The sequence below is a fragment of the Alexandromys fortis genome, unplaced genomic scaffold (genome assembly GCF_014885135.2).
Source record: "Alexandromys fortis isolate MF-2015 unplaced genomic scaffold, M_Fortis_MF-2015_v1.1 scaffold_18, whole genome shotgun sequence".
Lineage (NCBI taxonomy): Eukaryota > Metazoa > Chordata > Mammalia > Rodentia > Cricetidae > Alexandromys > Alexandromys fortis.
The window spans coordinates 5,066,349-5,081,313 of record NW_026067897.1 but is presented as its reverse complement, the minus strand read 5'-3'; the positions used below and the strand labels follow the sequence as shown (position 1 = coordinate 5,081,313).

General features: G+C 45.4%; 1 protein-coding gene across 1 annotated transcript in view; it reads left to right on the top strand.

Annotated features, from left to right (window-relative positions):
- The first annotated feature begins 469 nt into the window (after window positions 1–469).
- The window catches only part of Cdh17 (cadherin 17), a 48,907-nt gene continuing 34,411 nt past the window's right edge, over window positions 470–14,965 (top strand). The window contains exons 1-2 of the mRNA XM_050118755.1: window positions 470–598; window positions 11,302–11,371. Of these exons, the coding sequence (XP_049974712.1) occupies window positions 11,324–11,371 (48 nt within the window). The 5' untranslated portion in view covers window positions 470–598; window positions 11,302–11,323. The remainder of the gene's footprint in view (window positions 599–11,301; window positions 11,372–14,965) is intronic.

Genomic DNA, 14,965 nt, shown 5'->3' with positions numbered 1-14,965 from the left:
CCCTCTTGGCTTTCAGAAGTCTACAGCCACGTGCAGAGCATGCCATCTGGACCATCTACACTCTCTCTTGCCTGTGGCTGTCAGGGGACTGCATTGTCACCAGACTTGGTACCTTGCCTTTTGCATTTGCAGGGAACCTATGCACATACCTGTTGCAGTGTCTGCTTCGCAGGTATTACACTAGCGTTGGCGTGAAAGGAAAACGACCCTCTTGGATGTTGCAGGGATCTCACTCCAGAGACAGCTGAATACACAGCTTCATCCTTCTAACTTCTAATTTGCTCACGTATTAAACAAAAAAACCAATTACAACCCAGCCAAGCAGTCAGGAGGCATGCTCAGTATGAATGGAACTTTGAGGCAGATAAAGTAACTTCTTTCCTGGATTGAACGTAATGATACCTTTTATGGTGCCCAGTGTCTCTCAGGGATCAATAAAAATGTCTGTGGTTAATGTTTCACTGTTTGACTGGAGGTGAAGGGAGAGGCCAGAGGAACAGAGGTAGAGGAAGTGTCTGCGGCGCTCTCCAGCTCTCCTGGTGTCTACAGCTGGATGGAAGGCGACGACTTCTAGGCAGCATTTCCTTACTTACAGAAGGTAGGGTGGCTGGTCTTCGTGGCTGTGTCAGTGATCTTTTTTTAAAAGAAGGATAACTTATGTGGTGGGGTGGGGGGAACTTAAGGAGGACTGGATACATGTATTCTTCAAGGTGCAGAGCTACACCTAGAAAAGGCCCTTGTTCCTACTGTCGTTAGCTTTTGGGGAGGACACAGTTTCTTTCTCTGACAGTCCCTTCTCATGACTATGAGGTGTACATGGATAGTAATAGCCAGCCGTTCTTTGTAATTAGCATCTCGATTACAGAGATCGGCTGTTAGGAACTGGAGTTAGGATCTTAGTCTCATAAGTTGTAATGCCGCTCAGATGTCTTTAAAGATGGTTCTGTCGACTCCTCAGAGAAGACAAATCCAGTGTCTGATTCTTAGGACAGACGGGGATGTGGTGGGAAGGGGAGGCACGGAGGAGAAAGAAGACTTTTAAAGAAAGTTCTACAGGTGGATCTCTGTGAGTTCGAGACCAGTCTGGTCTACAAGAGCTAGTTCCAGGACAGGCTCCAAAACCACAGAGAAACCCTGTCTCAAAAAAAAAAAAAAAAAAAAAAAAAAAAAAAAAAAAAAAAAAAAAAAAAAAAAAAAAAAAAAAAAAAAAAAAAAAAAAAAAAAAAAAAAAAAGAAAGTTCTAGAAGAAGAATTAAAGGAAGAGAACCAGTCCTGCCACACAGTTGGGAAAGGGAGGCTGCTACTGCTGCTACTGTGTGTGTGTGTGTGTGTGTGTGTGAGTATGTGTGAGTGTGTATGTATTTGTGAGTGAGTGTGTGTTTGTATGTGTGAGTATATGTGTGTGTGTGTGTGTGTGTGTGAGTATGTGTGCATTTGTGTGTGTTGCCTTCTGTTTCCCCTCATGGCTGATGGATTATTTGCTCGTGAAAGACTCTTGAGACGTCATGTGTCACTTGGAATCAATCTTTGTAGTTTTGGTCATTGCCTGTGTTTCTTGATTACAGGCAACTTTATAGATATAAAACAAAGGCTCCCGTAGTAGGGTATGCCAACCAGACTGCTCAGGCCGTGCCTTCTCTGACACTTTCCTGTCTTAATTTTCCTATAAAGATGTAAGTTCAGCAAGGCATTGTTTAAAAGAAGAGAGTACACATTCAGATGACAAGAAAAACAGGCAACATGGAGGTTTTCTACAGAAATGAAAGGGATCTTTTCCTGGGAGTCTACAGTTGACTGTGGGACATATACTTTATGAGTCTTTGGGGTTGGTCCGGTTGGGTTGGGCCAGTTTCATCCTTGGTTGGCTAGAGCACATGAGGCAGAGTCCTTATGCCCTCTGAACCCTGATCTTTTCCATTTAGATAACATATAGCCTGTCTAAATGGGGGATCATGATCAGCAAATGCTTAGGTAAAGTGCTTACTGCAATGGTAGACACTCCGTGAACAGCGGCTTAGTCTGGGTAACTGAGCCAGGCCAAGCTGAGGCATTGCTGTTTGCTCTGTAGAAGACAAAAGCAGTAATGCCGCAGAAAACAGTCTTTTCAGATGGCCACTCGCTGCTGTAGTGTTGGCCACCCTTTAGCTTGTCATTCTCGTGCATGCTGGGATTATAGGAGTGCAAAATCACACCTTTCAGAAAGATCATCTTCCTACATTGTGCACACACACATTCACACATACACACGTGCACACACACAAAGTTATGCTAAGAACATGGGATCTGACATAATTCAGATGATAAAGTGATTGGGTTCTGATAGCGCACAAAATGGTTAGAAGTCCCTCAGCTGCTTCCCATGTAAGTCTTGAGGTTTGGAGATCACTCAGACAAGCCCTGAAGGAAGCCACTACTGTTGAAGACGGGCCATCACGTGCACAGTAACTTCTTTCTCGTATGAAAGTCAAAGTATAACTAGTGTCCTACCATCAAAGGATGGACCGAGAAAGAAAACATGCTCCACTTTGTCTAGAGAGGTAACTCTGGGAAGCAAAGATGGGCATGGTTTTGTTATGTTTTCATAAGGTCCACAAGTAAACACGGCATAGAGAAGGGGAAATACTAATTTGTTGGCATAAGATTGTATTCATTCAGAAATGTCTGGTGTTTAATTTATATGGATTTAGCCTGTCTTTGGCCTAGCCATTGACTACCTAAACAAGGGACAAAAATGTAGAGAATTTTCTTGAGGACAGATATAAATGCCATTTGTAAGTTATGAGACCCAACAGTAATGCTTACTTCGCCTTGAGATACATTGACTTAATACAATCAGATAGTCACCAAGTAGCTCAACTATTAACTGTATTACAACAGATATGTTTCATGTAAGCAATATGTAACAGATTAGGCTACACTTGGTAGTTGCTTTGGTGGTGAGAGAAAACCTTAATTTTCTTAAAAATATTCCGTAATGATGGCAATTTGAATTTTATCCAAGATATTAAGATTCAATAATTTCTTAGCACATTTAAAAGCTTATGACTTGTAGGTATGTTTTTTCTCTGATGCCAGGGGTTAAATCCAGGACCACATGCAGGCTAGGCAAGTGCCGCACGCAGTTCTTGAGCGGGACGGAATCAGAATGCTAGCTCTGGGTTTTGGAAGACGTTTAGAGACGAACGTCTTCCTCCTATGCCTGCTGCCTAGCGTGTGGCTCCTTCTTGGGTCTCTATAATCAGTCAACAAAACCTTTCCTTAACCTCCCTGAGCTTAGTTTCCTGACTTGTATGATAAGGGACCCACATTACAGGGTTGTTGTATTCAAATGAACAGCTTTCCCGAAGTGCTCAGCTTTAGCAAATGTTGAGTTAAGGCAAGCTTTAAAAGACATCCAATCCACTATAAACTTTTCAGGGTTAGACACCCTTCATTAGGAAGAATTAAGTTAAATTCTTTTCCTCTCCTCTGCTTGTCATCGTCAAGATGTAAGCACTGGAGGGAGACCGTTGGCCCCCTGCACTTGAGCGTGGCTATGTGTTTGCTTACTTATGTATGTATGTTGTACTTGCCTCAAGGTCATCTTGCAAGTTAACTAGTACAATAGCAAATGGTGACTCTTTTACATCCTTCAATATCTTGATCCTGTGGTATAGAATGGCATTTAGGTTTATCTCTTCTTGAATTTGGAGTTCAGTGTGTGTGATCTTACGCTTCATCCACATAAAGAAACGCTGCTTGATACAAAAGAAGTCTTCATAAAAAATATCAAGGCATGTTTTATGAGAAATAGCAATTCCTCTCTCTGTTAGGTCATGGTAGTGTTCTATATGGAGTTTTTCTGTACTTCTCCTAGGGAGCCTGGGCTATAACCTGTTCACATCAGGGAATGCAGAGCTATGTGAGAAGCATCTTTCTTTCTTTCTTTCTTTCTTTCTTTCTTTCTTTCTTTCTTTCTTTCTTTCTTTCTTTCTTTCTTTCTCTTTTTCTTCTTCCTCCTCTTCCTTCTTCTCTTTTTCTTCTTCTTCCTCCTCTTCCTCTTCTTCTTCCTCTTCCTCCTCCTCCTCCTGCTTTGAAGCCTGTTTTGGAACTAGCTCTTGTAGACCAGGCTGGCCTCAAACTCACAGAGATCCACCTGCCTCTGCCTCCCAAGTGCTGGGATTAAAGGCATGCACCACCACTGCCTGACAAGAAGCGTGTTTCTATGCCCACATCAAAGCCCCCATTTGTCTGATGACTGTGGGCACCTTCCCCTGGGAGCTGGAGTATTAGCTGCCTTCTTCAACAGTCATTTTTCTGCCTCTGTGATAAATATCAGGACAGCGGAGAAGGAAGTGTTTATTGGGGTTCATGGCTTCAGAGAGGGGGAGCCCACAATGGGAAGGACTGGGTGGGACCTGGCAATCAGCACTAGGCAAGGCGGCAAGAGCAAAAATCTGAAAGATGGCATTTCAGAGGGTCAGCTAAAAAGTCAGACAAGGCTGTGAACCCCCAAGGCTCTCCCTGAGTGATTTACTTCCTCCCTCAAGGCTGTACCATCGCCCCAAATAGCACACCAAGTGGGAATCAAGCATTCAAATACCCGAATCTCTGGGTTTCTTCTCATTCAAGCACAGACTTGGGGTGCAGACCTTTTCTTCACAGCTGTACCTGTCCTTGTCTAGTTTGTGAGCCTGCTAGGTGGAAAGAAAGCCAGCCAGGAGACCGTGATCATGTTCCTCATGAAAATATTCCAGAGAGCTCTATTTTTCTTTAATAGAGGTTAGCAATCCCTATTATAATTCATCATGTAAATTTAAATCACTTTTGGCTTCTCCAGGGGAACTACCTATCCTCTCGTGAATTCATGTATCTCATCTCAAACCTGCTGATAAAACCATCACCGCCAATTTTGGATGCTTAAGTCCCGATTCTCATATTTAGAGACCAGCTTATCCACACTGTGAAGTTTAGTGAGATCAAAAAGCTTGTGTTTTTGTGGGGACCTGGGTTAGATGTGGTCACCCCCCTTCCTCCCTCTTTCCTCCTGTTCTTTTCCTTCAGCTTTGATCTCACCGCACCGCCGATTCTGTCTCGGGAGCATGAGTCTGCAGCGTGAGGCAGCAGACCCCATTTTACACCTGGGTGCTTGTTTCTAGCTGATTAAAAGCTGCGTTAATTGGGTCCCCGATTTGTCAAGAGTGCAAACTGGTCAGCTCCTACTTACTGATGTAACTGGTGCTGGTGATTTGTGAGCCAGGGCAGAAGATGGGCATGGGTGACCTCGGCATGGCTCGGTGAGCAATGGTGTGAGCCAGCTTTCCATCTGATCTTTATTCATATCTGGCCTTGCCCTAGGATTTATGCTGCTCTTTGCAATATACAATGCAGTTGTAAAATAAACGATGCACGGGCTACGCGGCGCTGCTCGGACGTGCTGGTGTTATGAATCCAGTCACAACCTCTCCTGCCCACACCACCCTGTGATAAATTCATTTCGTGTCCTTCTAACCTACCTTCCTTCCTTCCTTCCTTCCTTCCTTCCTTCCTTCCTTCCTTCCTTCCTTCCTTCTTTCTTTCTTTCTTTCTTTCTTTCTTTCTTCCTTGCATGGCTCATTCCTCAGTGTTAGATGAGTTATTCCAAAGTCCACTGTGTCTCCTCTTCCCCCAAAAGCCAAACGAAACAAGATGATTGACCTTATTTAAGATTTGCATAGCACTTAGCTTTTCACCAGGTGTGTGTGTGCGCGTGTGCGCGTGCATGTGCGTGCCAATGTTTGCATGTTGAGTTTCCACCGCTTTGGAAGTTGGAGACCTAGAAAGTTCCTGTCACTACCCAGAGAAGTAGAGAAACGACAAGAATGTTTCCAACGAACAGAAAGCCTTTAGAAGCGTTAGAGACCAGCAAGAGAACTGCTCATGTGGGTGCTCCTGGTGTCGCCTTGGGGATGCCATGATGTGTACAATAACGTATTAGCACTAAAAAGTCTCCTTGGAGGCCACCCTGTCCTCGGATGGCAGCACCTTGTTCAGTCAAAGTTAGGAACTAGTGACTGCACCAGAATCCATGCTTCTGGAGCTCAAGTTGAAGACCTAGGTCTGTGGTCTGTGGAGGAAATTCTGTCCCAGGTTACTCTCCTGGGCTTGTAGATGGCTGCCTTCATGTTCAAGTGGTCTTCTTTCTTGTCCATGATTCTATGGCCAAGTTCCCCATTTTTATAGGGATAGCAGCCATCTTGGATTAGGACCCACCCTGATGTCCTCATTTTGACTTCATTTTCTATGAAGAATCTAACATGAGATCACATGTCAAGAAAGGTGGGAGTTAGCACTCTGACGTATGAACTTGGGAGGGAGATACACTGTTCAGAGGATCACATAGACTTGGTTAAAAATTCAGAGACTCCTGGAGTGAGGCTCAGAGGGGACCGAGGAGAGAACAACATACAAACAATGTTCTAGACAAGAACAGAATCTCTCAGATGGACACAACCTTGGCCTTGGCTCGGTATGAGGTGTGTGTGTTAGGGGAGGGTGAGTCACGTTAGTGTAAGAAGAGGAAGAACAACCATGAAGTACAAGCAAAATCTTTTTAGATTTGTGGAAGGGCGCAGTGTATGAAAGTGATTCTCTCGGGTAGAAGAGTCTGCTCTTAAGAGCACAGGCCTGGAGATGAATGTGGCAGTGTGGTGGCCCTGGATGAGCTTCTTACCACTCAGACTTTAGCCTCTTGCTATTTTCATCCCAAATGATGGGATATCTGTTTCATAGGGTTCCTCTGGGGGGAAAAAAGATAATTCATATGCAAGTCTCAGATCCGAGTGGTTTGTTTCCAGTAAGTGCTGACTGTCTTTGTGCTGTGATCCTATGTAGTCTGCGGGAATGCCTGTGACTTCTGGGCTACAAGGGACTGGGGGACTGGTTAAGTCTCCTAGAGAGTTCCAATTTGAGGTCAAGGTCCTGATAAGCCACCTGCTGGGTGAGGTGACTGAGGTCTTCTGTTTAAAACTCATTAAGAGCCCAGGCCTTTGACCTTTGTCACTGCAAGTAAGCTTGGCCTTTCAGATAGTTACCATAGGAACTGTCTGAACCGGTCTTTGCACCTGAGGGAGACCCTGACAATAGCCAAATTTTCAAGCAGACATTCGGCCATCCCTTCAGAGGAGACGCCACGGGGTTATGGGACGGTCACTAAGCTCTGTTCAGGTGGTCTCTCTGAGTGTCCTGTGAGTGGATGTCAGTGCCTTCAGGCGGCTTCAGTGGTTTCCGGTCAGAGTCCTCATGACCCAGGGTCTGAGAGTCACCCAGTGAGTCATGTTCCTGCAAAGAGGAAATAAGAGCAAGGCCTGTGTGAGAGAACAAAGCTCTTGGCGTAGTTCGCTCCAATCCGCTGGGGAAGGCTTCCATTTGCAGTCCCGCTGGTCTATCTGAGGGCTACGAGGGGGCTGTTGCTTGAGGAGTGGAGCAACCAGAAAGCGGGCTGTGAGAGGAGATGTTCAAGCCAATGGCGTTTAAAGCTCTGACTGAGAAAGCCCAGGCTGCAGGATGGCACGCCCTGTTCCAGGATTAATCCTGACTCTTCCAGTTCTCACTGGTGAGCGAGGGGCCAGAAGCCAGTGCAGAAGCCCAACCCCAGCCAGTCAGTCTCCAGACTCCACGCGGCTTACAACTTCATGGCATGGAAGATTGTCCTCAGATACATCGTGACACCCCTTACAGAGATGTGGCAAGTGGTTGTTTCTCCCTCCACAGGAAACTGTCCTGGGAGTGGCAATGCCATGTCCAAATGATGAACAGGTGTCTTTGGATCACTATCCTTGACGATGATAAGAAGTTCATTTTATTAATGTTGATTTTTTTGTCATTCTTTGAATGATTCAAGAGTCCAAAAAAAAAATCAGTTCAGTGGAAGAGGACATATTTCAACTGTTTTTCAACCATTTATTGGAGCAAAAATTATCATTGCATTTAACAGAGAAATAACCCCTTTCATCAATAAAAAAGAATTAATGTGCTATGCATGAAGATTAGGCTTTAAATCTCAAATTAGTGAATAGTTATTTTTATGAGAATAATATTTATTCTGAAGGCTTATAGGTGAGGGCAAATTAATAGGCTTTCTGTGTTAGGGAGTGATGAATACTGTGGAACCTAACCCACATCTGTCAAGATCTTACTCTATGTGTGTTATGGTACGGAGCACTCTGGGAGGTTAAAAAAGTAGCAAGATCTCTACTCCAGAGGTCTTTACTTTTTATTAGAGGCAGTATTACCAGTAAATAAAGGATAGATAAATCAATCAGTCAATACATGATAAATAAGAAGATGAGGATGTTTGGAAGGAAGAAGCCTCTGTCTGGAGATCAAGGGTGGCTTCCTGAAGGGAGGACGAGCCGGGCCCAGCTCTGCAATGGCAGAGCCATGCGTCCTATCTGGCGCAGTTAAGAAGCCTGGCTGAACATCTGTCAGTATATGAGCGGGACGCTGTTGGCAGAGGGAGAGTGGGAAAGGCGCTCACAGAGACTTTGCTAAGCAAATCCTGCTGTTCATTGTCTGTGCCCCAGGCCTGTGGCAGGTGGGGAGGAGATCAGCGTGCAGGACACAGATCTGGGCAAAGGGCATGGGCTGCCAGGGTGTGGGGAGGGAGAGGCAGATAAGTGCAGAGAGCGGGCACAGCCTGTGAAGGTCCTGGCTGGGGAGGAATTTGAGGACTAGGACTCCGTGTCTCAGCTCGGTTTCACTCGTATCAGGAAACTGTAGGTTGATAACTGGCCGTGTGCATTTTGCTCATGTTAAACAGAAGGTTAAGCTTAAGAACACACACCCCTTGGTACCCATGAAGACCCCTTTTGTATCTACAACATCTACACATACCAGAGGCAGGCCCTTAGGTAACAGGGTGCCATGTAGGTAACCACCCGCCTCCTCCTGTACACTCCAAGCCAGCTTCTATTACCTTAACGCACAATTGGCTTTTGTTTAAGAATAATTAACTTTTAAGGTTGGCTCCCGTTTTCCTTTCCCCTTCCTGTCCGTCTTCTTCACTATACTACTTCCCTCTACCGCCCATACCCCTTAAATCTCTTCCTTCCTCTCTCATAATGTCCTTTTTAATTTCATGACTTGCAAACACAAACACAGAAATACAGAAGCACAGACACATATATCACTTTCTGTTTTGTTTCCTGTCTCTATGTAGAACTCTCTCTGAAGAGCAGGCTGGCCTTGAACTCACAGAGATCTGCCTGCCTCTGCCTCCTGAGTGCTGGGATTAGAGTGTGCACCACAACCAGGCGTATTGCATTTTAAGACTAGGTTTTGCATATATGGGGAAACATTCAGCATTTGCCTTCCAAGTCTGCTGTACTTGGCTTGACATGATGGTTTCTTGTCACTCACTCACGGCAATCTTATTTTTCAGTACCACACTTTCTGTCTGGGACATCTCACTAGCCTGAGCGCCTGGTTGGTTGTAATGCCATGGAAATCATTACATTGTCCGGCTTTGGGAATGATAAAAAACAACTTTCTCATGTGTGTAAGGCTGACACATGCCCCCGGCCACCTCTGGTATTTTTTTTTTTTTACCTGTGGCTAGTTGAATCTGTAGATTAGGAATTTGTGGATGTACGTATTTTCTATCTTACTATTTCTTTGTTGTCTTTCCTATCATACTATTCTAGAAGATGGAAGACTCTTAATTTGTTTCAATGTTTTCCCAGATCAAATAAGCAGTCCTCGATAGTTAAAGAAACACGTTGTGTGTATTTAATTATAATGAGTTTAATCTAAAATATTTGGCATGTCTACCACATTTATTCTGTTAGAAAAGCTAAATTTTAAACAGTCAAGGAACTAGGGAATCTAAGACTCAAGAAGAATCATAATTCTAGCTTTTTCTTAAAATAGCCATGGGAACTCAGGAGAGGGTGTTTAATTGAGATGGTGTGTGAGGACAGTGCACTGTATAAATGCCTCCGCCTGCGTGGCCGTGTGCCTTTGCCGCTGCCGCGCCACATACACATAGAAGAAGAAACAGAAGGAAGCTCTGGAGTTTTGGAGTCTGGAGTTCACCTCTTTTGTGAGACGTCTGCCCAGGCCATTTCTGACCTAAGGGGCTTCGGGCAGATTGCTCAACTTTGAGTCCGATTTCCTCATCCTTAACATTCCGACAAGAATTCCTTATTATTTTTTATTTCACGCTTGTCATTATGTAATCATGAGGCATTTTCCACATGAGGAAACTGGGGTACGGAGCAGTGAAATTGTTTACTTATGGTTGAGATAGGGCAGCAGCCTGGGCGGCCTGGCTATATGCCACCATCTGCCCCGCTCTGGGCTGACTCAAAGGGCTTTTCAACCAGGAGGTCTGAAGGTGATGACATATGTTGTTCTTGTCTCTCAGGGCTCTGGTGAGGCTAAAATGGGAGAGCATGTTCCTCTTAAGGCCATAAAGTTTTAATTATTTTTCTATGCAATTGATATTAGTAATACATAGTCAACGTAGAAAACCATAAACAGATGAACTAATCAGGCATCATCTATAATCCCGAAGTACAGCAATGAACTGGCTTGGGATTTTAGTGAAATGAATACATGCTTTGATTTCTTGTTTGTTCTTTCAAATTTTATTTATTTTGACTTTGGCCGTCTGGTATAGTCATAGGCAGCCACGCTCCCTAGCAGGCCAGGTGGGAATTTTATTTGAGTACTGGAATCAGTTCGTCATGCCACTTGTCAGGATGCAAGTTAAATTTCTGTGCAATGTGAGCTTTGAGGAGGGTGGGAAAGAGCGCGAGTTCTTCAGGAGCAATGAAGCGCACAGGCTGCACTAATAGTCACAAGACCGAGGAGGCGGCTGGCGAGGTCCCGAGGGTGGCAGACAGCCTTGGCCTCCCTGCACTTGAGGCAGCTCATGCATTTGCAGCTTTGAAGCGTGTAAATTCTCCGACCTAGCTCTCCTGGCATCAGCTACAGCACATCTTCTCATTTGGGGGAACAAATAAAAATCATAAAACAAAACGCGGAGCAAAAATGGGTGAAAGGAATATGTTATGCCTATGATTTAAGACTCTCCCGTGGAGAAAGGCAATTACAGAAATGAAATCACAGAGCCCATCTGGGGCATTGGCTGGTGTATTGCTTTGGACAGGGCTAGAGAAGTTTCTGGAAGAGTGGTCATTCCACACAGTGGAGAGCTGGCCTCTTGGGATCCTCATTTGTTAGGTTGATGACAGGATATCCCCCGAAGATTCTGAGTGTTGTGTAGATATGATTTGACAGTCTGGTAGCCAACGTCCTTTATCTCTGTTTCCCTCCCAGGAGTCCAAGAGAAGATAGCAAGATGGCCTCCACCTGGCTCCACTTCCTGTGTCTTCTCACACTTTATTTGGTAAGCGCAAAGGGAGTTCTTAGGACATTTTCTGACGTCCTTCTGCTCCACACCATGTAAAGAGCAGTCATCCCTGCTCTTTTTAAAGGTAGCCTATCAAAATTAAGTCATCGTATAGAATGGGTGTGATATGTTCTCACAGGCTGTGTCTAAGAAAGGGTCTACAAGCCCCATGGCTGCCCATCACTGATGGGGACACGATATCCTCACTTCTTAGAAGCCAATAAACCCTGTCATGGGCATGGCTTAGCTCAATGTTTGTGGCTTTATTGGTTTATTTTTATGACACTGAGGCCCAAACCCAGGCCCTAGTACACAGACAAGCATCACTGAGCTACAGCCCAGAGTTTAAACCTGACACACCCTTCACTGTTGCCTCTGCCTGCAGATTGGAATGACAGCCATGTGTCTACCAGTCTGTCACCTAGTCTTTAACTTTAAACAACTGTGAAAACGAGTCACAGAAACACATCAAAAATTATCCCCCCCCATTCTTATGTTTCTATGTGCTGTATTTTTATTTCCATAAGTGGCTCAGAGGTTTCTAGTTAAGCCTGTTTTTAGCCATGTCTTGTGCTGTTGTTATTGTCTGACAGGCTTTGGGCGTGTAACTGAAAGGAAGCCAGGCCTCAACCATTGAGCTTGGGAGACAGCAGGAGATGGTCTCTGCTTTACTCGCAAGGTCCCTGAGGTGCAGAAGGCTGTCCAAAGTTTCACTGTCTCATGAGCCACGATTTTTGGGGCACTTTTGCTTTTTTTTTTCTTCCATAAAAGGAAGTTTTAGATTGCTACACCTAAAATTTTGCTTCCTTTTTTCTGGCACCTCAAACCAATAAATCAAATTTTAAGACTTCAAATGCCTCCTATGGCCTATATAGTATGCATGTTTAATGGTTTTACTCACATACATTATACATAATGCAGACACACATTTTAACACATGTACATATGTCTTTCCAGCACTCCCCCATGCCTAGTTTTTTTTTTTTACACTGTGAAATAGAACCACGAAAGCTTTCCAGGACCTCCTTCAAGGTTGAGATGGGGACCACTGCTCAGTCCCCAGGAGAAGCCTCAAGGTCACACCAAACCCCATTGTCTGACCTTGTTCTTCATATCTTTTCAAACGTCCTTTTCTACCCACATTATCATAGCGGGGCAGTAAAATATGAGCCAGCTTCAAATTCATGGCTGCCATTTGTCCATGATATGATATGGACTGAGTCACTTTGGGTATTAAACCTCAGTTTTCTGTCCTTTGGAATGGGTTTAATCTCAGCATTTGGATCAAAGAGCAGGGCGGCCTAAGCACTGAATAGGTACCAGCCATCAGCATCACGACATTTCAATGTCCAGCACCTACGGCCACATGGACCCTGACCTTCCTGATGAAGGAGGTCATTTTCGCTGCATTTGCAGCCTCAGCACCTAAGGCAGAGCTGGGAGCTGGGCTGGAAATGAATCACATGTTACGAATTAGGAGGCAGCATTGAGGTCGGAGAGAGCATGACACCGGATGACAATACTTTGTTGGTGTCTGAGGTGACTTGCATTTCTCCTTCAGGATGGAAACTGTCTTGTGTTTTTGCCGCTTCCACCAGGCCATGCATCTCAGCTTGGCGGCGTGGTTTGTTGACTCATAATGTACACATTCATTCTGAAATCTTTATGGCCCCAATAGTCATATTAATGGGAGGGAAGGCAGATTTGCTGCTCCGATACGAGGATGCGACTTTGAACCCTGGACCTGCCTCTCCTTCCCTGCAGTGTGCTAGCTGGTCCTTATGTGGGAAACGAAACCCGGCCTGTGAGCTCTGTGGGCTAATGAAGTTTCCACTGGTGTGGGTAATTGCAAGGCTGATTGCTTGCTGGGTGGTCTGAGTGGAGCCTCAGAGCTTGCTGGGAGAGCCGCAGGGGAAAAAAATGCTGCCCTTGTCTTAGACCCACGGAGATGACAGCGGACAGCTGTGCCCTCCCTGTCCTCCTGCCTGCTTCGCCTTCCCTAGTAATGGGGCTGGAGGAGACCTGAGAAGGAGGGAAAGGTTCCGAAAGCTCATCGAGGAGGAGGCGGCTGAAAGTCTAGAAAATTATTGTGGAAGTTAAAGATGCTTTTAGCTGCAAATAACAGGAAATTGGGCTTAAATAAACAGAGGGTTATTTCTCGTAGAAGCAGGAGGTCCGAGTGGTACATTCAGGGCAGGGCCAAGCACACCTGGTGTATCAGAGGCGAGATGCTTTTCTCTTTGGGCCTCTATCGTTTTAGCTGGTTTGTCTCCTCACAGCTCAGGGTGACTGCTCCAGTAGCAGATCCAAAGCCAATTGCCTCTCAGATGACCACAGGGCAGGGCAAAAATGCCAGCCATATCTGTCCTACTCACCAGGAAATGAACACCTAGCCTCTTCGTCTCCCTCCCCACCTCCCCATTCCTGTCAGGAACAGGAAGTATGGGACTCAGCTTCCATCAGGAATGCTTGACTTTCCTCTCTCTGTGGTGGCAGGCAGCGGAGAGACTGGTGGTGGCTAAGGGCAGCTTGTCGGAGAAACTGCCACACTGAGGGGAAAGAGGACCAAAATTTAAGGCCCTTGCTTTTGTTTGCCTTTGTAAAATCAGGCCAGCAGCGTCAACTAGTCAACATCTGGAGGCTGAGATGCAGTTCATGACCCACCCCCCCTCCCTTGGGCGCTGACTAGGTTATTCCCTGGAGGAAGTAGCTTGGTGGCAAGCAACCTCTTGTTCTCCCTGAAGAAGGGGAAACGAACGGACTTTACTTCAAAACTTGTCATGAATGTGCCTGACTCTAACTTAACCCAGCTCAGCTCACCATACAATGGAGGCCCAGACAGCACCTAGGAAGGAGGAGACGCTGGCAGCCTGGCTAGGACGCTAAAATTTGGTCTTTGGTGTAAGACTGATTGCCTCTCCACCCGCTCTACTCTGCCTCCATGTCCCTTCAGAAGCTGTAGTAAGGGACAGCGGCTATGTCCATTTGGCCTTGGAAGATGCTCCCGGGTTTGGAATGGTGGGGATCACACCTTCAGGCCCTGCCTGCTGCAGCCAGCTTCCCTCCCAACACCTTTTCACCCCCTGATGGGCAATAATGCCTAGGGTTGAGAAGGCCGGTTCTAGAGTTATAGGTTCAAATCTAGGTTCTAGTTCCTCTGTGGACACACAACTTTTCCATGCCTACATGGTTCCCTGCACTACCCTTCCCCAGTAGGTTGGGTCATGGCCAGGGTTAAAGCACTTAGCACAGACTCCCGTGAATACCAGCTGAGCAACGGTAGACTTTCCTTACCCTCCTGGCCTGGATTCCAGTGACTCTGAAGGCTGCTAAAATTCCTGAGGTCTTTGGACTTTAGAACCATGAGGGACCACTGTTTGAAGTAAACACTTTTTGATTTTATTATTTTTAAATGAACATAAAGTGCTGTTCAATTGTGAGCTCGCTTTAAGCTTTTCTTAACACCGTGGTTCCCGTTTGACTAGAATTTTTCATGTGACCCTGTGCCAAGTGACCATTATACTAAACTATCTAATACCCCTCCCCCTTAAAATTCAACTGTCTTTGAGATGACTACAAACTCCATTTGGG